Below are 26,690 nucleotides of genomic sequence, written 5' to 3'. Positions count from 1 at the left end.
TTGCTCGATTGCTGGTTGTATTGAACGGGACAACAAAGGGTGCTATGCCTAGATTATGGTGAATATTTAGTCCTATAGGTCTTGATGTATTCAATTGCTCAATCCAATGGGCTTCCCTAGTGTTGTGGGTCAGAAACACCCATAAAGGACACCAGCAAAATCAAAAACTCGGTTAGGTAAGTATACAATAACTTAATAACACTTAACAATGAATGTACTTTCTTTAAAAGACAATTGAACATAAAGCATGTTAACTTACAATTATCCACAAATAATGTTCAAAACCAAACTGAGATTCTTCAATAGTAGTATATGAGCTTATAGATTGTTCACACCCCCCCCCCCCCCCCCATTCCATTTCATTCCATTGGGGAAAAGTCTATAAGCTCCCAAAAAGACCTCCATGCCCTAAATTCACACCTTTTCAGACCTATATACGCTACATTTCATCATCAGATTAACTCATTTAAAAATAGGATGAGTTTCATTTTAAAACACGAACAAGAAAGATTTAAAGGAGATGGTTTCATCTCAGCACTAACTTCTCTAATTCCATAAGTAGCTATCTTTGTTTCAAACAACAAATCACTTATTTCATCCGGGCCAAGGCTATCGGTTCTATCGTAAAAGCAGGAGTTAGTATGAGCTACACATTCAGACATCAGATATTGTAGCAGGTTGACCCCCGTGTACAAGGCTTTTCTGACGGACGATCTCAGTGGGAGGAATGCAGACAATGATTCATCTTTGGATATCTTTATATTCTAATTTTGTATCCTATTTTTCTGTCTCTCTAATACATGGACATTAGTATAACATAGTTGTATAACAATATTTTAAATAATCAAACAAGGTAACGTTGGTTCCTCCACGGTTATTTACAGGTTAATTTGGTGAATGGTGGGAGATAATCTGTCAGGAATTTACAAAGGCATTGTCATTTGATCAAGCTCATTTGTTAGGATGCGGCTTGTTAAAATAACATTGTCAGGAAATAGTTCGTGGGAAAATTACTTTCGGCTTTTTATAACCTTGAGAGGAGCCGATTAGCCGATTTTCCTGACAGGTACTACGTTTTCCTGACAAGTAGAATTTTCCTGACAAGCAAACTTTAAAGTTACAATTAAAATGAAATCAATTTATGTTATGCCATTAAGGGCTTCCTAAGACTTTTAGAATGTACAATAATAAATTTAGTGTTTTAGCCTTAGTGGTTATCCTAGGTCAGCGTAAAACCAGAGTGCAACAATCCTTACACATACAAAACATAGTGCACATCTTAGTTACCAAGAAGCAACGTTACTTCTGACTTAATTATTATTTACAATGTACCATGTGGACGAACCTTACTAATTATAACAATAAAATGTCATATAAATATTAATGAAAACAATAATCCCCCCATTTACGAATATCAACAAGAAATCCACCCGCATACGACGACAATGAAAATGGCTGCCGCCATGAACAGTTCCAACTTGACGTTACGTTATTATAACTTAAATGCATAACAGGATTAACACATCTACTATAAGCCCAGATCTACCCACCCGTAAAAGGATGCGGCACAAGGGAGTCTAAATCAAGGTAGAAACAACATTTTAAACAATGCAACAAGCACATGCATTCGACTTGTCAGTAGCCTAACCTAACGATCGTTAGTAAACAATAAAATAAAAAACAAATAGCTATCGGCCCAAGCTACATTAGTGTATTTCATGCACAGCTTAATTCTGCAACCATTCTGTTTCAAGAATAAATTAATACGATTTATGCATGACGTCGTATTTATAACATCTCCCCCCTTCCCCCCAATATGACAATATGGATAACAACACTCCCCTCCCCCCAATACATGACACGCATCTTAAAGATACAAATTCTCCGGAATTTACTGGAATACTGGTCTCCAAATGTTGAATTATATCTTCATTCTTCTCATTTCAGGTCAGCATCAACTTCTCTGGTACTTGGTGTGGGTATGAGCTGCTGGTGCTGATTGTTCTCTTGGCATTTCCACTATTTTTATTTTGTAGGTGTATTTCCAGATGAAGTACTATGTTTATGTTTCAATAAATGCTTAACACATTTTAACACACAGAAAGTTCTATCACATTTCTTGTATAATGTTCATAGCTAGGTTTGTCTTCTCTTGGGAATGCAGGTAACTTCATAGAGCAGATCGTTCAGCAGGTCATGGTGATAGTTGGGTGATCGTGATGATGATAGTAATGACTTAACCCTACTTTAGTTGTTTGCCATTGAGTGATGATGTTAGTAATGACTTAACCATACTTCAGTTGTTTACCATAGAGTGATGATGAGAGTAGTGACTTAACCATTCTTCAGTTGTTTACCATAGAGTGATGATGATAGTAATGACTTAACCATACTTCAGTTGTTTACCATAGAGTGATAGTGATGACTATAACAATAATACTCTAGTTGAAGATCAGGAAATGATGAAGATGATGATGATGACTATAACGCCAATGCTCTAGTTGAAGATCAGGAAATGATGTAGATGATGTTGATGATTCGATGCCAATACTCTAGTTGAAGATCAGGAAATGATGAAAATGATGTTAATGATTTGATTTGATTTGATTTAAATTATTCAAAAAGTTCACGGAATTGAAATCCCAAAATGGCTTAAAATATTACCAGAAGTTGTAGATGAATACAATAACAAAATTCATTCATCTATAGGTGTCACACCAACACAAGCCTCAAATAATCCAAATAGTATAAAGTCAATTATCACACAAAATAACTACGAAAATGAAATAAATAATTTAAATATCAAACCCAAATTTAAAGTCGGAGATCGTGTTCGTATTTTCAAATATAAAAGCAAATTCGAAAAAGGCTACGTTGGATTGATAACAGATAAACGAAAAATAATAGGAGGAGGTATAGAGATTAAAGGGTTCCCTATTGTAAATATTGAACAATATCCATCTTTTTCTTTATCAGAAATGCACTTAATTTAATGTCTTAAAAATGGAACTCGAAAGTAGACAACAATATATGATAGACAAACAAAACGAGTTAAAAGTAAAACTAGAACAGTATAATAAATGTAAGAAAAGATGGATTAGAATTGATTCTGTTTTCAAAACACTGAGTGTAGTTCTAACAGTAGGAACAACAATTGCAACTGCTGTAACTGGTGGATTAATGGTTCCAATACTTATCCCAACTTTATTAGCAACAGCTACTGCTATTCAAACTTCATCTTGTGGGTTGATTGCTATAGGTTATACATCAAAACAGAAATCTTATTATAAAAAGAAAACAGAAATTTTAAATTCAAATCTTAATAAATTATTTATATTTTTCGAAAGATCAAGAGAAGATAAGAACATAACTATTGAAGAATTAGAAGAATTCAATGAAATTCTAGAAAAATTTTAGAGGGAAATATCAGTAATAAAAGTTAAAAAAAATACTTAAAAATAGATCATTAAAAAAAAGCATATATGAAAAATATGTATGAATCAATTGAAATTAATGATGATGAAACATTAATAGAAAACGTGTTATTTTCAAATATTATCAAGAATATTTCTGATAAATTTTTAACATTTAAAGGACAAATTGAAATAGATGGAGAGATGTTTCAAGATGGAAAGCACAAACAATTTATGAAACTTCTTGGTTTTAATGCCAAAACTTTTCATACTATCTTTAGAAATATGGAAGAAAAATCTGACCCTTCTGATTGGTACTTTACAGGAAGTATCTTATTACTTAAAGACAATTTTAAAGAAATTAAAAGATCATAAGTTGGAAGAGGAACTGAACTACTCAAAAAAATAAATGAATATATAGGTGAAAATTGTTACATACCACAGATAGTAACTGTTTTATCAAATGTGTAAACTATGTTTTAAACAAACATTTAACAAATGAATTTCAAAATTTCATCAATAGTTTCCCAAAAGCAAATAGAAAAGGAGTGATGATATCTGCTAGAATTAATGAATTCAATAAGAAATGTGATATTACATTTCAAATTTATACTCATAATAATAGAAATTTGCGCCCCACAATTGTAAAAGAGGAATTAGATTGGGTTTTATATTTGCACAACTCACATTTCTGTCTTATAAGAAGAAATAAAAAAAGTTTGGGTATTAAAGAAATAGAAGATAATTATGAACAAGTTTGGAAAACGTGTGGAGACGATAACGCAGTAACACAGGTTTCACCTCTGAAACAAAACGTGTTTTCAAGTATAAATGATGCTGGGTTATTTGCTTGGGATTTTGAAACGTATTCAGAAAGTGAAACGCGTAAAGCAATTCCTTATGCGTGTACGTTTATTAATTTAGAAAAACTCAGAAAAGTGTTAGAATAAATAATCTCTTTCCAGATTGAAATCCTACTGATAATGTTCCAGAAGAATTTTATGATAAACTAATGAATATAGTTGAAATATTGGTAGGTACAGATTGTATAGATCAAATGTTGAAACATTTAGGTGAATATGATAGAAAGAGATTAATATTAATTTCTCATAACGGTAGCAATTTTGATAACTGGATCGTGCTTAAAAAAAACTAACACAATGCCCTTTAAAAACAGCCAGAGGAATTCTATCTTTACCTTTATCTAATCCATACACAGATGAAGATTTACAGAAAAAATGGAAAAAACAGAAAGAAATAACAAGTAATAATAATTATTTACAACATATTAATTTCACATGTTCCTATCAACATGAAACATCTAGTTTAGCGGCATGGGGTAATTCATCTAATCTACCAATGAATTTGAGAAAGATCACTGATATCGATATTGCAAAATACACCAAAGATAACTGGGAATCTTTAAGACACGAATGGGAACCTTACGCTAAAAGAGATACGTTATGTCTTGGAAGTTGTTTGATAAAATATAACCAAGTCACGAAAGAAGTTGTAAACCAAAATATGTCCAATAATCTAACGGCTCCATCTTTATCTTTTAAGGGTTGGTATTATTTGTATCATTACGATAAAGAAATGGTTGAAGAAGAATGGTATGAAACTACTAGAATGGTTGCGAAACATACAGAAAAAGAAAATATAGAAAAAGTTTATTCGCACACTAATCCTTTTATAAGACATTATATCAGACGATCTATTAAAGGAGGAAGAGTTTCGGCAAATAGAAAAATATTTGAAACGAACAAAATGGATGAAATTTGTAATGTATTAAAGGAATTTATTTCACAAAGTGAAACACCAAGTGAAACTGAAAGTATTTCACAAAGTGATAATTCACAAAGTGAAACACCAAGTGAAACTGAAAGTATTTCACAAAGTGATAATTCACAAAGTGAAACACCAAGTGAAACTGAAAGTATTTCACAAAGTGAAACACCAAGTGATAATTCTCAAAGTGAAACACGAAGTGATAATTCAAGAAGAGATAACATAATTAATCTATTCAAAGAATACAGCGCCAGCACAAAAGACAAAACAGAAGTTAATTCAAAACTTAAAAAAATAAAATGTACTAAACTAATGGCATTTGATGCTAATGGTTTGTACGCTTCAGCAATGTCGGATTTAGACAGTGAATATCCAAAAGCGGAAAGTGCTAGACCGTTTCTACCAGAAGAAGAAAGAAAATTTTTAAAACTCTAAAATCTAAAATTTAGACCTAGAACAGCTATTTTAACAGTGTGGTTTAAATATCCCAAAAACATGTTCTTCCAACCAATACCAGCTAAAGATAATATCACTTTCACAAATAAAGAAGGAAAAAAGGAAACTGGGAGTAAAATCAGGTTTAGAAATGGTTTCTGTTCAGATGTTTTAACATCGGTCGATATTCAAGAAATAGTTAAAACCGGTGGACAAATTATTAGAATATTAGATGGTATAGTAATTTTAAGAGATCTTAGAAATAAATATAAACGAGAAGATAATATTGTGGGTAGTAATTGCTTGAAATTATTAGGCAATTCCTTGTATGGTAAATCTATTCAGAAGGATAGAAACACGAGAAATCATTTGTGGAATGAAGTAACTTTTCGGGCTAACTTCGACTCACATGTTAAAAACTATTAAAAAAATAAATGATACTCAATATTTCGTTGAGACAAAAATTGAAGAAAAAGAGATAACTGCTGAAGATCACTCAACTAAATCTACGGGACTAAGACCTAGTCATTTGGGATCATTCGTTTTATCTCACAGTAAAAAAATAATGAATAATTTCATTCATGTAATAAATGGATTTTATAAATCTGAAATATACTATACCGACACTGATAGTTTATACATTTCATCTAGAAATTGGGATAAATTAAATCGAGCTGAGTTGGTATCTGAAAATGAATATTGTAAAGGCAAGAATGATTATGGTGATGGTGGAATCATATTTGGTTTATATTTAGCGCCAAAAGTCAAATATAATATCATTCTAACTTCTGATGGTGTTTTAAAAGAAAAGAAAACGTTTAAGTGTAGGAGATTATATTCAGTTGGCTTGTGGACATGATGTGTCGAATGAATTTAATAAAAGATGGGAAAGGGGTTTCACGAATGGAGTAGTTATTCCAAAGGATGATGATAAACAAAAGAAAGTTTTTAGAAGTTATTTGAATCTTGTAAAGAGAAAACCACCAAACAGTGAAGGAATTATGTTTCCTTATAATGATAAAGAAGAGTATAGTTTTGATGAAAACTATGAATTTGATGATTTCGATTACTTATATATTCAAGAAGAGAATGAAGAGTGATTAATTACTCAATAAATTTAGTTCTTTTGTTTTAAATGAAGTTGAATTACAATTTCTTCGTTACCAAAATCAATAAACCCATTTTTACCATCTTTGATTTCCAGATTTATATTTTTAATCATGAACGAATTAAGTGGTAAATATGTTGTTTGAAATGGTTTCTCTATAATTCTATATCCAATCGGTACAGTGAATGTTGGAATACTGTAAATAATCTGACGTTTGTGTTTATTGAAAAATTCACCGTTTATTAAATTACAGTGAATATTAATGACGTTGATATCATTCTCTATATTAGCTTTATGCGGCGCTAAAGTGGATTGTGTGTATCTTTGCTTATCAAATCCTAATAAAGTATTCAAAGCATTTTCTACGTTGAAATCAACTTGACTCTTATTTCTCAATATCAATTTTATTTTGTTCAGATTCAAATTACCTTCGAATTCAATATTATTTTACCATTTGCACTTCCTACATATTCAGATAGATATTCGTTTATGGCAACGTATTCATAGCTTCCTGGTAGTAAACTTATGGTTTTGAATGTAGCTCCGTTATCTGTTGATATTTTCATTTGGATAATTTTATCAATTACGTTTTTATAATCATTTTTATCTATAATACCTTTCTCTAGGAATCTTTTTAATATGCAATTTACTTCATTATATTGTCTGTCTGAACGATGACCTTCTTTCATTGCTGCTAATATTATTTCTAATCTATTAAGTAGTTCCTCGTTGTTGTCGGATAAAAACGTTATACCTTGTCTACTGTTTTCTCTAGCTATCTCCTCTTCCAATTCGTCTATTTGTTGTGTGATTGGATTGTCTATATCTTGTATTATTGGATTGTCTTCAGCATATTCATCATCTTCATAAATAGCTTTTATATATAGATCAACTTCTTTTAATCTTCTTGTTTCGGGCCCCGTCTTTCTTATCATATGTAGAAATTCTGAGTATTCTACTAAGTCCTTGTAATCGGCAATATCAACATCCCTGCCATTCATTAAATCTATTAATCCTTCTGTTAATGTAAATATAAAGTCTTTTGTATCGATTTTGAATATTGGTGAATTTCCACTAAATCTTATTCTAAATCCATTAAACAATAACCCCTCTTCATCAACGATTGGTGAAATGCTCTTTGGTAAATCTGGCTTTGGATTTGAAAAATAACGTTTTATATCATCCAAAGTCCTAATTATAATACCATCATATTCAATCGGTTCGGGGTGATGAGGTTCTATATGAAGTGTTGGTTCTATAGGAGACTCGAGTCTCTTTTTAATATCTTCTTGACTTTTTAATATTGGTTGAAATAGAGTTTGTAGATTTTCTGTTAATCCAAGTTGTTGTCATCTGTTATTTTCAACTTGGGTGTTTATTTTATTCTTAGCTTTGATATATTGTCTATTTCTTTTTATAATATTATTCCAATCACCCATTTTTAAAGAAATAAAATTAATATATGTCTGTCATAACTCTTTCACCTGCAGGTTTTCTAGTATTAGTATTAGTATGATTTATCCATGATCATCTGGGTTTCTCCATTGTGCTTTACAATCCTTTTTGAATGTATCTCTATCCATTCCGTGATTAATTGACTGAATAATTTGAGATAAATCTTTGTCGTTCAATTCGAATAATAAAAAAACAATTTGCATTTTTTCGAGAAGATTGGGATTGGTATATGCAGTGACAGTTGTGATGTCTTCCCTTCGTGAAGAATTCTTGTTGAACGGCTTGATTTCTTTGTGCTACACAGTCGTCAAACACTATTAAGTTCTTTCTCTCACTATCAATTTTAGACAAATCTAAATCATTAACATTTTTCGTAAGAAAAACTTTTATATCCGTTGGATTGAAAGATGGATTCTTTTCTTTCATATATATATCTAAGATTTCTTTTATTTCTATCTCATCGTTGTCTTCATAATATTTAAATATGTCTTGAACGTCTTTCCCAGAACCTGAGCTTCCACAAATACACATAAGTATTGGGTTACTAGGAAATATTTCTGAATGATTAAATTCCTTTTACCATTGTATATTATTGTAGTTGGTGATTCCGTTTCGATAGCTTCTATTATTCTTTTTACTATAGTTTCTGGTTTCATTTTTGATAGGGTAATTTAAATGATTATTCTATACGAATCATCCGTCTGTCGGATATTTTTATTAAATGTTTTGCTTCTTCCAATAATAAACAATAACCGGTTACATCTCCTTGTGTTTTTTCAATATGAATATTTATGTTTACTCCTGTTTTGAAAAGATCTTCTTGATGATCAAAACAGAAGATTGGATGATTAAGTGCAAAATACTAGTACCGACTGGCCTACTGCAAAATTAGACAAAATGAATATTCGTATCAGAATCTCAGGCAGGACATAACATTAGAAATCACAGTCTTTCTGCCATCAACATTAAATCATCAACATCATCTTCATCATTTGCTGATCTTCAACTAGAGTATTGGCATTAAATCATCAACATCACTTCTTAATATATCGAGGACTTGCTGTCTTTCCTCCACATCCACTGCTTCCAGGATGATAGTAGCCGATTCAGCGAGGCTGGCCTGTGAAAAGTTATCCTGAAAAGTGTTCAGATCAACTTCCGGGCTCTGGCTGTTTGGATCAGGGACAGCACTTGGCCTAGCTCCTTCCAAAACCTCATCACTGGTGGCTGTAGAGGTGGACGTCTTCCTGGCGGAGGTGAATGCCACGGAATGCCCTCGTTTCACTTGGAGTAGGAAGCGAGGCGAAATTCCGAGGAGTTCAACTCCACAAAAGCTAACGGCACCATTCTTGAAGGGCAGCGAAATCCAGCTGGTGGTGGTATCGTCATCTTCCGGAGTAGCGAAGCCATCCATGCCTCTTGGATCCGATGTTAGGTCGGCGGATACGGAGGCAGTAAACCACAAAGTATGTTCCTGGTCAGAGAAAATAGTCTCAAAACCGCCCTGCTTAACTGCAACACCGTTCACACTGATATCCGGCACAGGCAACTCCGGCCTTTCAGGGTCATAGGCTTTAACTTTCTTGGTTGTTTGAGGCTGGTAATTCGGAACTAAACGGCTTTCGCAAACCAACGACGATGACCTGGCTCTCTTCCGGTAGGAGGGGTTAATGGAAGAGAACTCCCAACCAGTCTCCCAGTCCTGAGTTGTACGGCTTGGTTCTTTAATGGTCTTCATACACCTCCTCACCAGTTCCCTGACCTCCGTAGCAGCTTCTGCTTCTTCTTTCTGGCGGTTTTATTAGCTTGGCAAAGTCCTCAGGGTACATGGCTAACCAGAATCCATTGCCCTCTCCGAAGAAATCTTTTGGCATGTCTTCAAATTTTCTCGCATGCTCTTTCTTCACGTGATCTCTCAGCTCCGGTGTAGATCTTCTACATAGTCTTTCCCTAGAGCAAAAGGGACACATCACCCGCAAGCAACTATGGTCAGTGTTACCCATATGGTTCTTCCTGTCTCTTGCTGTCTGGAACACTTTGTTGCATTTCCAACATTCTACTGCTCGAAGGATTGAATCAGCCATTTCTGCAAGAAGAAGGACTTCCTTACAACGTGAACCATGTTTCCGTGTTTTAGTAATACCCTTACGTTCACAGTCCAGCGTCATGTTTTGTCTATCAGATGTCGATAACCCTAGGGCACCCAACACTATTTCTATTTGGTAATACCATTTGTCTCAGTTTTCTTTTTGTTTTCTATCTAAATTTAACTTCAATCATCCCTCTAGAAAATAATCCGAAAACCTCATATCTGTTGGTAAGCTTCCATCATACAGGAACTTACAAATTAAAACCTTTCACTGCCACCGGCAGCTACAAACTAAAGATAAGCGCACCGCTTTAGTGGGTCACAAACGAAGCCCCTGCTCTGTAAAACGGCAGATATGAAGGAAAGATTAGCTGTTCTCCAAAATAACAGCTAACTACGCTCCAACGCAGAATCATTGGTAATCACTGGTTGATCAGGCCACTCTTGATCCAATAAATCCACTGGACTTTGTTCCATTAATAATCCCCGCATTGCTATCCACAATTCTAGATATAGATTTCCGCGATTGATTTCCTACCTCGATGAATTCCGTGAATTTTTTTTTTTCGTTATCCCTAATTAATATCCCCCCATTGTTCACATCTGGTATATTGCTGTATCCAGTTATGTATTTCTCTTCCATTATATGGCGCAATTTTGTCAATGTGGTATACTCTTGGTTGTTGAGCCTTGCTTCTTTTCACTCGATATGTTAGATCATCAATAATCTTCGTTATTACAAAGGGACCCTTCCAAGGAGAAGTAAGGGCAGACACCCTTTTTACTGAAAGGTTCGTGTATCCAAACAAGCTGTCCAACAGCTAGGTATCTACGCCTAGCTTTTAAGTAATAGCGCCTTTTCTGGTACTTTGTCTTTTGTTTTAGATTTTTCCTTGCTAAGTCGTGGCTTTGTTTCAACTTTAACCTTCGTAATCTTGGAAACGTTGCTCTTTATGCGGCATGTCAATCACAGCTTGGATAGGTAGCACTATCTCTCTTCCCAGAGTCATCTTATTCGGGGATTGGTTGGTGGATGCCTGTACGGCAGATCTGTAAGCCATCATAACTTGTAGTATAAACTCGTCCCATCGTTTCTGATTTGTTTCACAATACATGGGTCAGCCAGGGTTCTGTGAAACCGCTCGACATTACCATTGGATTGTGGCCTCAAAAGAATTGTTCTTGTTTTGTCAATCTGACGGAAATCACACATCTGCTGGAAGACTTTCCACCCGAAATAACTCCCTCTGTCAGAATGTATTTGTAACGGGGTTCCAAATCTGCATACAAAGTTGTCTACAAATGCTTTTGTAACAGTAACATCTTCTTGATTTGGTAACGGTACAGTCTCTATCCATTTGGTAAACAATCGCAAATAGTCAAAACAAACTTATTGCCCGAAGTCGACTTTGAAAGTGGTTCAACAATGTCAATTTCTATTCGCTCGAATGGTTCTCCGACTATGTAATTACTCATTGGTGATTTCTTCTCCATTTGTGGTTTCCTAGCTGCACACTGCTGAAAGCCCTTACAATATTTTTGTGCTCCGTCTTTGATTCCTGACCAGTAAAACCCTTCTTAACACTTTCTGTAGTTTTGTTTACCCCAAGATATCCAGATGATGGTATGTCGTGACAATATTTAAGAACAGCGTCTCTCTTAAATTCAGGTACAATCAGTTTCAATCGGGTTGGATCATCGTCTTCTCCCTCCCAGTTCCTTTAAAGTAGACCGCCCACTAACTAATCTGTCCCATTGCGACCACAGAGTTTTTAACTGCGAACTGCCATGTGATACTTCTTCCCAGGTTGGTCTTATGTCTATGTCCTTAGCTGCGAGAAGTGGGTGTATGTCAGGATCTCGAAGCTGTTCCTGATGAATAACGTGTGGCTCCCAACCCAAAAGAGTACATTGCCTGTCTTTATATTCGGGGCTCTGGCTCTGGTAACTGCATTAATGGTGTGAGTGGGAAGATCGCCGGAATCAGTACATTCATCTATATTGACAATTTGAATATCTTCTTGGCGCTTACACGACTTACATGGATTGCGTATGCGTTACGATGTAAATGTCCAGGTCGATGAGATACTTGTAAGTTGTAGTTACCAATTACTTCTCACCACCTAGCTACTTGTCCATGGCATCCAGCTTACAGCAGCACTATCGGTTCGAACTTCTTGACCATACAAATAAGAGTGGAAATTTGTCAATGCAACAACTACAGCCAATAGCTCCTTTCTCGTCACGCAGTAGGGTTGTTTATGTATGTTCCATGACTTGCTCATGTAGGCTATAACCCTTTCTTTTCCGTATATTTCTTGAGAGAACTGACCCTAAGGCATAGTGACTGGCATCAGTATCAAGAGTGAATTTCAGTCCTGTCAAAAGCTTCTTCACATTCAGCATTCCATGCAAACTTGGTTTCTTTGTCACAAATGCGATGTAGTGGTTTAGCTATCTCAGCGAATCCTTGAACAAATTTTCTGTTGTATGAGGCTAATCCCAGGACACTCTTCACTTGTTTAGCAGATGTTGGAGTGCTCCAATTCTTTACAGCAGTTATTTTGTCTGGATCAGTTTCAATTACTTCTTCTGAAACAACATGTCCAAGAAATTTGACGCTGTGGTGGAATAAGGTACATTTAGATGGTTTCAGCTTTAAGTTCGCATCACCCAGTCGCTGGAATACATGTTCTAATCGTAGCATGGTCTCTAGAAACGAACTTCCAGGTAAAATGATATCGTCCATATACAGCAAACATTCTTCCCATTTTAGACCTCTCAAGACATCTTCCATTAATCTCTCAAATGTTGATGGGGAATTCGATAGCCCGAATGGCATGACAGTGAAATGGTACAGACCTTGACCAGTTGAAAATGCCGTTTTCTGTTTGTCAGAAGGTTCCATTCCAATTTGCCAAAAACCCGAAAACATATCATTATCAAGGCAACAGAACCAAGACATGCCGTGTAATGAGTCGAGACAATGGGTAGGCATCTTTTATAGTGACATCATTGAGTTCCCGGTAGTCCGCGCAAAATCGGTAGCTGGAATCTTTTTTCTTGACTAGTACTATATTAGAACTCCATGGACTACTGGATGGTTCGATGACCTGTCTGTTCAACATTTTCTATCTCTTACCGTTCAGATTGTCTCTTTCAAAGGGGTAACCTCCTGCATGGCTGCCTGATTGGGGCTGCATTAGCTGTATTGATCCGATGTTGAACTTTATCTGTCCTACCCAGATCGTTCGATGACTTAGAGAAAACATCCTGATACTTGCGTAAGAGCGTAGCCAGTTGGACTTGCTGATCTGAATTTAACTGCTGGATACTTCGACTGTAGAGGTCTTTCAAGTGATCAGGAACTACAAGATTTTCTTCACTGTCTCCTTTACTAATGAGTCGACAACTTACAGTTACCTTTGTTGGTTCAACGTAAACTGCTTCACAGATGGCTAATCTGGAGTTTGAGTACATACAGCGTTACTGGTTCGTCCTGATAATTTATGACTTGTACGGGCTTTGAGTTAGCATCCATGTTTATTATACCTGGCGTGATCGCGAGTCTGTTTCCCCAATGTGGTGATGTCTCTAACAGTCCAATTTTACTGCAATTCTTCGTAAAGGGAGTAGGTATTTTTATACGCCCACATGAATATGTGGTCGTATATTGACGTCGCCCCTGTCCGTCGGTCCGTCCGCCAACATTTCTTGTGAGCACTATAGAGACTACAGTTTTCATCTGATTTTGATAAAACTTAGTGTGATGCTTTAGATTTATAAGATCTCGGTCAAGTTCGAATTTGAAATATTTTCGTTGAACGGTTTTTGAGATATTGCCCTTGACTTAGAACGCCTTGAAATTTGTTTTATCAAAGGCTCAAGTTATTTTCATTATGCTCCCCAACTACAACAACCACTGGCAAGAAGCCAGACATAGAAACACTAATCGTCAACCAAACCAATATCACGTACCCTACAACGGCCCTGTCTTCCGACCTCTACCAACCAACCCATCCAGCTATATCCCACCCCATCGCCGACCTACCTACAACACCTACCATTCAAGAGGTAACCATCGACCTGACCAACAACAGAAACGACTACCAGCCCACCGACGCCAACCAGTCCCCACTCATAAGGAGGAAGAACCCTTTGTGAAGGTGTTCTTCCAAGTTTTGCAGTGCCTTCATCATTTGGCAATCCTTACCCTTCAACAGCAAGACCAACCAGCGTTTGAGTTGGATAGTTTTATCCATCCAGCAATGAAAACATCAGCTATTGACGCGAATATTAGATCCCTCAATCGGACATGGCTCTCTAAGGTTACGCAGGTCCTGATCGACCATTACCAAACCACACTTCAAGAGAAGCTGACCACCATTCGTACCAAGTCTTTATCATCAGCTGCCGTCGACTGCATCGTTTCTCATGCCCTGTCCTGGGAAACGTCTCACTCAAGCTGTAATCACCAAGTTCTACCAAACAATCAACGAAACAAAAACCAGAGTAACCATATCTCTGCCAACTGAAATGGACACTACACCTGCACCATCTAGAGCCACGACGCTGCCAAACCAAACCCCTAAACGAGCCCGAAGTTCACCTACTCCTAGTCCAGCAGACATAGGTAAACGCTCTCGTAGAGAGGGCACTCCCCTTCTCTTTTCACTTTCAGACTCGTCTTCCCCTTCCACACCATCTGAATCTTCACCACGTGATCCAGGATCTGCCTTTCTTCCTTCTGTGCGTTTTTGGACCAGCAAACCACCCCTCAGTCTCCATCGAAGTCGAGGCGTATATCCAGACCTTCCCCCCTCGAACCAGATCCCAGTCCGTTCCCAATGCTACAATTCTAACAACTACCAAACCAGTACCAATCACACCGTCGACGACCATTATATCCGCTACCAAACCGTATTATCACCAAACCAAGGACAAATCATTATGGAAGCTACCCGCTCTAAAGAAATCTACCTTAATTATTGGATCATCTAACCTGAATCGAATTACCAAAACCAGTTCAGACACTGAAATACATTCTTACCCCGGTGCCCAAATCCATCGCATACAGTCAATCCTGGAATCATACGACCATGATCCCTAACCTACTACCATTATTCTTCATGTAGGCCTCAACAACCGTGATCAGCTACCAAAGACCTCCTTTAACCAAGCCCAGAAATTAATTGCCACAGCCAACAAAACCTTCCCAAACTCCAAGATCCTCTTCACATGTATACCCATTTCAAATAAAATCTCGAAGAAAGCACAACAGAACCTCAGCACTCTCAACAACATGATGATGGAGTCTAGTATCAACAGCGCAACAATCTTACCACCCTACGAAGAAGAATTCGAACCAGTTGATAATCTTCATTGGTCTCCAGAAACAGCATTTATTTGTTTTGGATACACCAGCTTCAAGCATCGAGTAAGTCTTTAAACTAATTACTGGGGATAAAAATACTGAGAGGCCACCGCTAGGCCAAACTGTAGTTAACTTGGGCCGCAAAATTCTCACACCCCTTCAGCATTCAATCTTAGACCGTGGACTTAAATTTATTCCCACACCAAAGATAGCTAACTTGAATTATCTCCGACCATCCATTGAACATTTCAACGAAATCTTAGCTGCACATATTTTTTTCGAAACCACCCCCACGTGGTGCTAGAACAATGTTTATTCCTAAATCCACGTGTACACCCCCTCAGGCCGCCATCCATCCTGAAATATTGAAAGCATTTGCGAGTATGAATAGCCAAACAGTGAACCTTTCCATAACACACGAAAAGCCTAATCTCACACGAGTGGAACGTGAAGCGTTAAACTTACTTAAGAAAGACGATAGCATTGTTATTAAAAAAGAGTGACAAAGGTTCATGTTGTGTCATTCTGAATAGGGAGGATTACGTTTCAGAAGCAGAGAATCAACTGAATAATCCTAAACATTATGCCATTTTACCGAAACCAATTTTCAAAGAAACTGCTAACATGATTAACAATATTCTTGCCGATTTAGTCAAAACTAGTTATCTCAAACAGAAACAATATGACTATCTGTCTGCCAAACCTGATTGTCGCGAGAGACATTTGTACCCTTTGCCTAAAATCCATCAGAATCCAACCAAGGAGTGGTTTATCTCGAATAAAATCCCTAAAGGCCGCCCGATTATATCTGACTGTGGTAGTAAGTCATATGCAGTGTCAGAATACATTGATCATTTCTTACTACCTCTAGCATGTCAACATCGCGCCTACCTTAAAGACACAACCGATTTTGTCAATAAAATAAAAAATCTTCGAGTTCCCTCTAATGCTATTTTAATTTCTATCGACGTTTCTTCTATGTTTACCAATATCGATAACACTACTGGTTTAACGGCAGGTCGTAAAGCTTTTAATAGAAACCCAGATCCAAACAGACCCGACGATGCAATTCTACAGCTTTTAGAGATTTGTCTTAGGCGAAACGATTTCACATCACAAACTGGCACTAAAATCAGATTCAGAAATGGTTTCTGTCACGACGTTTTAACATCGGTCGATATTCAAGAAATAGTGAAAGCCGGTGGACGAATTATTAAAATATTAGATGGTATAGTTTACGAAGAAAATTTTAAAACTCCACCCTATAGAGATTATATTTTAATTTTGAGAGATCTAAGAAATAAATATAAACGAGAAGGTAATATCGTAGGTAGTAATTGCCTAAATTATTATTGTATGGTAAATCTATTCAGAAGGATATAAATACATCGAGACATTTATGGAATGAAGCGACTTTAAACGCCAACTTCGATTAAAACGTTTAAGGGTTACTCTAAAGATAAGATATCCGTAGACGATTATATTCGATTAGCTAGTGGACTCGATGTAACGAATGAATTTAAGAAACCTTGGGTAAAAAGTTTCACCAATGGAGTAGTTATTCCAAAGGATGATGATAAACAAAAGAAAGTTTTTAGAAGTTATCTAAATTTTGTTAAGAGAAAAGCACCAAACAGTGAAGGAATCATGTATCCTTACAACGACGGAAAAGAATTTAACGATTACCTTACTATTCAAGAAGAGAATGAAGAGTGTTAATTACATCCCGTAAAAAGATTGGGATTGGTATATGCAGTGACAGTTGTGATGTCTTCCCTTCGTGAAGAATTCTTGTTGAACAGCTTGATTTCTTTGCGCAACGCAGTCGTCAAACAATATTAAGTTCTTTCGTTTGCTATCAATATTAGACAAGTCTAGGTCATTAACATTTTTCGTAAGAAAAACTTTTATATCCGTTGGTTTCTTTCCTTCGATGTAGTTATCTATAATATCTTTTATTTCCACTTCTTCTTCGTTTTCTTCGTAATATTGAAATAGGTCTTGAGCATCTTTCTTTGGTAGATATTCTAAAGGTTTGAGAAATTGATAATACGATTGCTCTGGTGTTGTTGTGTAGATATATAAAGAATCGAAATCTAAAAGGTTTGGTGTTGTCAACATGTTGTTAACATGAGATGAGTTTTCCCAGAACCGGAACTACCGCATATACACATAAGCATAGGGTTATTAGGAAATATTTCTGAATGATTAAATTTTTTGCCCATTTTTTATCATTTTAATTTGTTCCAAAAATAAATCCTTCTCCTTTATACTTTGAAAGAAATATGCCTTCTCCAGTGTGTATATTTTTAAAAATATTCCATTACCCTTATGTTTGACTTTGACTTCTCCCGTGTCAATACTATCTGCTAAATAATTTAATCCTTGTTTAACAGTTTTCTTGGTTTCTTCCCCAAATCTTTTTCCAAATTCTTTTATTGTGCCTATCATTTCTCCCACTCCTGAACCTTTGGCCAACTTTTCCATTTTTAAATTATGTCTATATCTTACTGCAGCAGATATCCCACCAGTTGCTACACCCGCCGCGGTTATACCAGCAAATATTAAAGGAAGGAGAGGTAAAAATCCACCTTCTTTTGCGTTCGCGTCAATTCTTTCTAAGTCTATATCGTCTCTGACTTTACAATATTTATATTTATCAATAAGTTTTTTAGTTATGTTGATTTTTTTACCATTGCAAGTTATTGTAGTTGGAGATTCCTTTTCGATAGCTTCTATTATTTTCTTGACTAAAGTTTCTACTTTCATTTTTAAGGGTGTATTTTTTACTCAAGTCTTATCATTCTTCTATCTGCTATTTTAATTAAATGTTTTGCTTCTTCCAATAATAAACAATAACCTGTTACATCTCCTTGTGTTTTTTCAATATGAAAATTTATGTTGACTCCTGTTTTGAAAAGATCTTCTTGGTGAGCTGATAGATCAAAACAGTGCAAAATCTACATATTCAAACTGAGGTGGATTTCCAAATAATTCACACGTTTTTATAGTTTCTATACAATTCATTATAATCCTTTGTGGTTGGATTAATTGTTAAAGGTTGGTTAGGATAATTATCGTTGTTTAATCTTACTTGAACTTTATGGATTAAAGGATCTTGAGTTTGGTTCATTGCCACTCTAAAGACATTATTGTTATTCGTTTGAGAATCTGATGAGTTCTTGAAACCAACTATTAAAAATCTTGCTGGTTTAATAGTGTTAGTGATTGTCCAGGTGGTGGATTCTCCCGTTAAAGTCATGCTATCTACCGTGTTACGATGAAGAAAAGCTATTTCAATATCTTTAGTTAACGAGTTGAATATTCTCGTTTCTACTTCAATTGATGGTGTTATTACGGGTATGAAAAGTTGGAGATTCGTTATTTCTAATTTTGCATCTGAACCATTCTCTCCAAAGAATATCTTATCGTCGTTGATTTCTCTTTGTAGATGAATTTATATGGTAACCCTATGGAAACTTTTCTGTGTTCCAACAGACCGAATAAAGGATATAATTTCCAATTTATGTGATTACCCCACCTATTATTCTCAACAACATTATTATACTGAAGTACTCGTTTTTCGAATCCATGATTAGCTGCTCGTGCTACTCTTTCTATTGTGTTTCGAGCAACAACTCTCACTCTAGCTAAATCAGCATCATTTGAAAGATTTGTTACCGGTTCTTTTAAAACACTTCCATCGCCAACATCGGGTATCCAACCCGAGACTAAATCGAAATCTTTAGGATATAAAACTGTTTTCAACATTGTTTCGAATTCCCCAGAATGTTTGATTGTTTCCAAAACCATCTCGCTAAATAAAGATGGAAAGAGTTCCATCTTTAATTTTGAAATCGCATCTGAAATAAGCATCTGAAAGAAGCAACCAATTCGATAATGAATCTATTTCGAAGGTAATTCTACCACCTTCATTCAATTGGGATTTAGAACCAACAGTAGGTGAGATGATAATATATTCCTCTTTTTTCTTGTTAAACGAATAACGAATCGGATCGTATAATCTAAAGATTGGATCTAGTATTTTATTTGCCATTTTAAGGTTTAAAATTTGAGTAGAAAATTGTTTTTTCCAAAACAAGAGTTATCTCCCTTTCTACATTATTTTAATATGTTTTTTTTTGATGGAATGTAGGAAATTGATTGAAGGTGTTTTTTTGGTGTAAGAAATGTAGGGAATTTAGGTCTTTTTTAAGTGTAAGAATTTATGAATTGTAGGATGTTTTGCTGTAAGAATTTATGAAATGTAGGGAATTTAGGTCTTGTTTTTGGGAGCTCATAGATTGGTTGCATTTTTCCCATGAAATGAAATGGAATGTGGAAAAATGCGACCAATCTATGAGCTCATATACTACTAACATTTGCCGGAACTCACTTTACTTACAATACTTCAACTCATTCGTCAACCGGGTTTACTCATTATTTTTGATGTTTGGTCGAAATCCAGTTTTACCTATTAACATATTACTTGGAGAATCTGATAATTTTAATGAATCGTGGGTATCTGAACATCAGAAGAAACTTCAACTATTATACTCTAAAGCTTATGATTCCATGTTAAATGCTGCTGAAGATAGAAATGAGTTGGATTCTAAATCTTTAGATGCTCCTTTATTACCTGGTCAGTTAGTTTTTTGTAAGTCTAGAGGTTTTCTAGGTAGGAATAAAATACAGGACTATTAGTCACCAATTGTGTATTCCGTTGTAGAAAGGGTTAGTGAGGTTCAGTTCAGGGTTATGTTATCAGCCCTGTTGATGACTCTCGTTTTACTAAAAGTTTACATAGGTCAGAGTTGAAATTGTTTCAGATCTTGGTCAAGCAAAGGATGTGATTGAACTTGATGAATCGGTACAAAATGATGTTGATACTGTTGATTGTGTTCATGGTGATAATGATCATCAGAATACAGATTTTCAAACGAATGATTTCCCAGTTGTTTGTTAGTTATGATGATTTAAACTGGACCAGTGAATTACCTGTAATTGATTCATCGCCTGAAGAGTTATCTGATCAAGTACCACTATCAACTCATACAATACCATCTGCTGATAACATTTGTAGATCAACAAGATCAACAAAAGGACACCATTCTAATATTCATAAATTGCCCACTAGTACTATTTCAAAAACAATATCTGTTGATTATTCAGATATGATGTTAAAAGTTACAAATTCATTAGTTAGTAATGCTATTCGAGAACTAGGTGTCTTATTTAAACCTGAAAACTAAAAATCTAACCTAAGCCATTGGTATTGACATTTTAATTTGTATTTTTGTCATATTTTTTGTTTTGTTTTTTTCTTTCTTTCCTTTTTTTTCTTTCTAAAATGCAAGGGTGCATTAATTTAAAGTTGGGGAGAATGTAACATAGTGACCCAATACAGTCTCTTTAAGTCATTAGCAATGTTATAACATTGTTGTTGATGTATTACACAAGATCTATTTTTAGAACTGCTGAGTTCAGAGATAGGGGGACTAGTCTTGGGAACACCTGCGTGAGTGGAGTATTGAATTGGAGGAACCGAGAGAAAGGTCGCAGTACATCACTGTGCTTTCCTTGTCCGATTTTCCAATTCTGGATGTTTTAACTGTGATTTAGTTAATTGTGCCCCAAAATTTGACTTGTTTCTGTGTGGAGTCAGGAGGCCACCAAAGCGGACTCGCTAACAATATATTAAAAAGATAATAAGGAATTAGATAAAACGTCTTCATTTTATAAGTATAAAGCCATTGTTCTTGGACCTAATAGACAGAGTGAGACTGGATAACGTTGCTAAGCCCTCACCCCAATGGAAAACCTTATAAAATCTGGATTTTGACTAGCTTTCAGAGGAGTAACACTGATAGAAGAATGAATTTTATTATCGTATTCCCATACTACAGTTGGTAAAATCTTTAACCATATTTGAGACTTTTATTACTAATATTAGCATATTTACAACATTTCTAATACAAAGATTTCTAATAGTAATTGTAATAATATAAGTACGAGTAAAAATAATAATAAAAATATAAATAAGAATAATAATTTAAATAAAGATAATGATATTTATCTGTTTAATTTCATCAATAGTAAATTACAAAAAATATTGCAGGCCAGACCATCTTTCCATGTGTCTTTCAAGTTTATCGTCATTCATCGCTGTTTGTTTTTCATTTTCTTCAAGTTGTTTAAGTCTCTCATTGAAATGTAAGAGGTTGGGAGTGTGCCCCTTGAATTTACATTTATGAATATACAGTTTTGCATATAAAATTATGAAATCTATTAATTCCTTATATTTTCCGCATATTGAATAATTTAAGATAATTGTTTTCAACGATACAATGGCGTCGAGATATCATTTAATTTTTTAAGAAGGTCATTCCAAAAAGGTTGTAAATCATTACATTCAAACAAGAAGTGTTCTATAGAATCATATTGATCACATGCATCACAGTTAGGCGATTTTTTATATTTGATTCTATGTAAATACGAGTTGGTTGCTATTAGTTTATACATAATTTTAAATTGGAAATGTCTTACTTTTGGATCATTTGTAAGTTTGAATGTGTATTTTTATGCTTTTAGGTTATTATTACGAAAATTAGTCCATTTACCTAAAGGTGAATCAATGTTTTTCGATTTTCTATTTCGATTTCTATATATGACTCATGATTTATTTTGAACTATACTTGTTGAGTCTTTTCTAACATGACATGTTTTTATTTTTGCTATTAATCCATATAACTTAGTAAATTCTGTTTTTAGGCTTGTTTTAGTTATAAATTTTCGAAATTCAAATATTGGCTGTTTTCATCTAGTAAATCATAAACTTGGTTGATACCTTTTTTTTCCATGGTTTATAAAATATCATATTATTGTTTATTTTGATTTTTGAATTGAACCATAAGGGGCTGTTGTTGTAGACATTTGTATCATAATTTATTTCGGACCATGCCAGTAACACTTCCTTCAGAAATTCATTTTTCATATTTATTGATAAAATATCTTTTGTATTTAAGTTTAAACTAAATAGATTCATATCTGGATCAAGTTTTAAGAATTTCAACTATTTCATTTTTCCAAATTGGGCAACTTTTTGGTTCAAGAAATCTTTTAACCCAAGCTATTTTAATTGATTTTGTATATGACCATATATCTGGTGCATTTAGTCCACCACACTCTATCGGAGAGCACAGCTGTTCGCGCTTTACTTTTGCGGGTTTATTTTCCCAAATAAATTATCAATCTCCTTTAGTGTGGATTCCGATGGGGTTGGGAGACATGACATTTGGTATAGCAGTTTTGGCAATGCCAGTGTTCGTATTATCGAAATTCGTCCAATAATAGTTTTCAATTTTCCCTGCCAGAATTTTAATAGCGCACTTATATTTTTAATTCGGGTATCATAGTTTAGTTTATGTAATTGTGTTAAATTGTTGGAAATTGGTATGTGAATACCTAGAATGTAAATAGTATCGGTTGTCAGTTTAATATTTAATGGAACGGTGAACGACAGTCCAGATTTTCGTAACAAACCTATGGGCGCTATCTCACATTTTTCATAATTCGCTTTTAGACCAATTGTTTCTTTAAAATCCTTCAGGACTAAAGATTTATACGTTCCGTCGAGAAACAGAGTCGTATCATCGGCAAACTGGAAATTTTACGGTTAAGATTTTGTATTTTGGGAGGTTTTATATTTGTGTTACTACGAATTGCTATCGCAAATATTTCTGCACACATTAAAAAAATGTATGGGGAAAGTGGACACCCTTGTCTGACTCCACGGTGAATGTTAAGCATTGATGTTGGATGGCCATTGTTCAATATACTACTAGTTATATTATTGTAAAATGTTTTTATCCATTTTTTAATGGAGGGGCCGCTATTAAAAAGTTCCAGCGTCTTATCAATAAATTTCCATTCAAGTGTATCGAAAGCTTTTTCATAATCAATTTGAAATATCATACCTTCTTCTTGTTTGTCTTCTAAATATTCAATCACATCTAAACATGTCCAAAATTTTTGACCATTAATGCGACCGTGTATAAAACGAGACTGATCACTGTTAATTATATGTAAAAGTACATTTTTAAGTCGAGATGCAATTACTTTTGTCATTAACTTGTAATCGGTATTAAGTAGACTGATTGTTCTCCAATTCTTCAATAACCTACAGTCTTTGTCCTTTTTTGGTAATAGTGTAATTACTCCATGGCGTTGGGTAAAACTAGTTTGTTCGTTAATATATGCATGATAGAATGAATTTAATACTAATTTATTGATGGCATTCCAGAATATTTTATAGAATTCACATGGCAGACCGTCACTTCCTGAGGTTTTCCCATTCTTAAAAGTTTTTAAAATTCTAAATCAGATATTTGACCTTCACACAACTTTTGTTCTTCGAAATCTAAAAAGGGATAGTCATGTGCACCGTTAAAAAACACTTCTAACTTCTTTGAATATTCGTTATTAATGATAATATTGGATGAATATAAAGTGTTATAATACTTTGAAATTTCTTTCAGAATCTCGTCTTTGTTTTCAATTAGATTGTGTTCTGAATCATACAATGAAGAGATTACCCTTTTGGCTGAATTTTGTTTTTCTAAGTTCGAAAAAAAACTACTGCTGCCTTCGCCACATGTTAATCCTTTCAATTTTGCTCTCAGTATTACACCCTTCAATTTGTTTTCATTTATATTATAAATGTCTTGCTTATTTGTTCGTCAATTCTAGAAGAGGGTGGGTTGGTATTACTCAAATTTTCTAATTTTTGTTCTAATTCTTTCAAGTTTTTTAAATCTTGCTTCTTTTTATTTGTCGCATATTTAATGGTTTCTCCGCGAATGTCCATTTTCACTAAATCCCATAATATCTGCGGATCACAATCAACGTGATACTCTTGACTATTTTTTATTGTGGCTTTTAACAGATCGAAGTAGTTCTGGTCCAAAAGTAGTGATGTATTTAATTTAAAGATACCACGACCTCTAGTGTTTTGAGCAATTTGAAGTGAGATGGTAATCAATGAATGATCGGTTTTAAACCCATATGTTATGTCAGTATGTTGACATTTCGTTGTGAAGTCAAATGAAATTAAAAAGTAGTCCAACCGACAGTATATAGACGGTTTTTGACGTTTCCATGTGAATTTTTTTTATATTTTGATTTTGCACTCTCCAAATATCTACGAGATCCAAAGTCTCCATGTACTTTTGAATAACGAAATAAGCATTATTAAAGGTAGCAGGACGTCCGCCATATTTATCTAAATTAACATCAAATGGCATATTAAAATCCCCACCCATTATAACAGGCCAATCCCCATGTTCTGATAAAATCTTGAATGAATTTTCGAAAAAGTCAGGTTGGTCTTTGTTTGGACCGTATACATTACATAAAAGTATTTTATAGTTTTGGAAGTAAAGTTTAAGAATTAAGTACCTGCCATTACCGTTTTCTATTATTTCTATATTCTGAACATCTATATTATTTTTGATTAAAACACCTACACCACAGCTTACTGAGTTTTTGTTGGAAAATATAATTTTATGTCCCAATTCTGATGCCCATTTGGTTTCGATTTCTGCTGTAAAATGTGTTTCTTGCAACAGGATAATGTTGTGTTTTCTATCTTTTAACCATTGAAATAATTGGAGACGTTTCGAGTTATCCCGCAAACCCCTTACATTTAGAGATGTTATTTCAATTTTAAATGTATTAATGTTTTTGAATCAAGACACATAGGAGGATAAAAATTGGTCCGCATATGAAAAGGAGAAACATGTTAAAAAGATTAAATAATTAATGTAAGCATAAAAACAAAAGCGTACTGAATAACGACTTGAATATTGATCAAGTCACTCTATGCAAAAATATAAACATGTATACCCATAGTTTCTGAGACAGTTGTTTTTCAGACAAGGCAGACCATATTGTCCTAGTATATCAATACCTTAACAAAATAGACTATATTATCTTAGTATACTACTACCTAAACATAGCCTACTATAATTATCTTGGTATACTACTGCTTAAACAAAGCAGATTATATCATCTTGGTATATTATTACTTAAATAAAGCAGTCCATATTGCCATAGTATATCAATACCTTAACAAAGCAGACCATGTTATCTTGGTATACTGCTACTTAAAACAAAGCAGAATATATTATCATGGTATTACTTTCAAGAAAACGGATCATATTATCATAGCACACTACTATTTTAGAGATTTGTCTTAGTCGAAACGATTTCACATTTAATGGTAAAACATATTTACAACCTTCAGGGACAGCAATGGGCAAACGATTCGCCCCTTCGTACGCAAACCTTTTCATGGCAGAGTGGGAACGTGAGGTGTTGCCCCTCTGTCCATTTGACCCACTTTTTACTGACGCTTTTTGGATGACATTTTTATGGTTTGGACTTAATCTATCGAACAGTTTTGGGAATTCTTTGAAATTCTCAACAACCACCATCCTTCTATCAAACTAACCGCAAACGTGAGTGACAAAAGCATAGACTTTCTCGATACCACAGTCTTTAAGGGAGATTCCATAGCAGAAACAAATTAACTGGATATTAAAGTGTATTTCAAAGAAACTGATACTCATCAACTCTTGCACAAGAGCTCCTTTCACCCAAAACATACCTTTTCTGGTACAAGTTTTACGATTTCATCGAATTTGTACAAGATCTTCTGATTTCAACCAAGCCTGTACGATTGTTTTCTCAAAACTGAAAGAGCGTGGGTACTCTAAACGATCTTTACGAAACAAAAAATTCCACCTTAGCACAGATAGCAGCTAAAAACAGACTTTATGCCGAAGTACCTCCAGGTTTAAGAAGTGCTCCATGTTTGTCCAGTAGATGCAAAACATGTCCCTTTATATCAGAAACTCATTATATTGTAAGCAACTCTACGAATAAAAGGTACCCGATCCAGGAACATCTAACATGTGAACATTCGAATGTAATATATTTAATTTCATGCAAGAAATGCCCCAAACAATA

The 26,690-nt window shown here is 34.7% G+C and overlaps 8 protein-coding genes across 8 annotated transcripts in view; 3 read left to right on the top strand and 5 right to left on the bottom strand.

The window, feature by feature from the left end:
* Positions 1–3,003: 3,003 nt before the first annotated feature.
* LOTGIDRAFT_163232 (hypothetical protein) lies at positions 3,004–3,417 on the top strand (the record flags this gene model as incomplete). The annotated part of the gene is made up of 1 exon (XM_009059293.1): positions 3,004–3,417. One exon carries the CDS (start codon positions 3,004–3,006, stop codon positions 3,415–3,417), a length of 414 nt encoding a protein of 137 aa, XP_009057541.1.
* A 547-nt stretch (positions 3,418–3,964) lies between these two features.
* On the top strand, positions 3,965–5,636 carry LOTGIDRAFT_163231 (hypothetical protein; the record flags this gene model as incomplete). Its single annotated transcript, XM_009059292.1, has 2 exons — positions 3,965–4,319; positions 4,591–5,636. 2 exons carry the CDS (start codon positions 3,965–3,967, stop codon positions 5,634–5,636), a joined length of 1,401 nt encoding a protein of 466 aa, XP_009057540.1.
* A 1,527-nt stretch (positions 5,637–7,163) lies between these two features.
* LOTGIDRAFT_163230 (hypothetical protein) lies at positions 7,164–8,855 on the bottom strand (the record flags this gene model as incomplete). Its single annotated transcript, XM_009059291.1, has 2 exons — positions 7,164–8,074; positions 8,780–8,855. The coding sequence occupies 2 exons, from the start codon at positions 8,853–8,855 to the stop codon at positions 7,164–7,166; spliced, it is 987 nt and encodes a 328-aa protein (XP_009057539.1).
* Positions 8,856–9,205: 350 nt separating this feature from the next.
* Positions 9,206–10,367, bottom strand: LOTGIDRAFT_163229 (hypothetical protein; the record flags this gene model as incomplete). The annotated part of the gene is made up of 2 exons (XM_009059290.1): positions 9,206–9,901; positions 9,942–10,367. The coding sequence occupies 2 exons, from the start codon at positions 10,365–10,367 to the stop codon at positions 9,206–9,208; spliced, it is 1,122 nt and encodes a 373-aa protein (XP_009057538.1).
* A 5,223-nt stretch (positions 10,368–15,590) lies between these two features.
* Positions 15,591–17,381, top strand: LOTGIDRAFT_163228 (hypothetical protein; the record flags this gene model as incomplete). The annotated part of the gene is made up of 2 exons (XM_009059289.1): positions 15,591–15,725; positions 17,109–17,381. The coding sequence occupies 2 exons, from the start codon at positions 15,591–15,593 to the stop codon at positions 17,379–17,381; spliced, it is 408 nt and encodes a 135-aa protein (XP_009057537.1).
* Positions 17,382–17,870: 489 nt separating this feature from the next.
* LOTGIDRAFT_163227 (hypothetical protein) lies at positions 17,871–18,431 on the bottom strand (the record flags this gene model as incomplete). Its single annotated transcript, XM_009059288.1, has 1 exon — positions 17,871–18,431. One exon carries the CDS (start codon positions 18,429–18,431, stop codon positions 17,871–17,873), a length of 561 nt encoding a protein of 186 aa, XP_009057536.1.
* Positions 18,432–19,049: 618 nt separating this feature from the next.
* Positions 19,050–20,726, bottom strand: LOTGIDRAFT_163226 (hypothetical protein; the record flags this gene model as incomplete). Its single annotated transcript, XM_009059287.1, has 2 exons — positions 19,050–19,538; positions 20,661–20,726. The coding sequence occupies 2 exons, from the start codon at positions 20,724–20,726 to the stop codon at positions 19,050–19,052; spliced, it is 555 nt and encodes a 184-aa protein (XP_009057535.1).
* Positions 20,727–24,369: 3,643 nt separating this feature from the next.
* LOTGIDRAFT_163225 (hypothetical protein) overlaps positions 24,370–26,690 on the bottom strand; it is a gene marked incomplete at both ends in the record, with an annotated part of 4,379 nt that continues 2,058 nt past the window's right edge. The window contains one exon of the mRNA XM_009059286.1: positions 24,370–24,618. Within this exon, the coding sequence (XP_009057534.1) occupies positions 24,370–24,618 (249 nt within the window). The remainder of the gene's footprint in view (positions 24,619–26,690) is intronic.

Source organism: Lottia gigantea (genome assembly GCF_000327385.1).
Source record: "Lottia gigantea unplaced genomic scaffold LOTGIsca_38, whole genome shotgun sequence".
Lineage (NCBI taxonomy): Eukaryota > Metazoa > Mollusca > Gastropoda > Lottiidae > Lottia > Lottia gigantea.
Note: the sequence above shows the minus strand (reverse complement) of the source record. Positions and strands in the feature narration are given on the sequence as shown.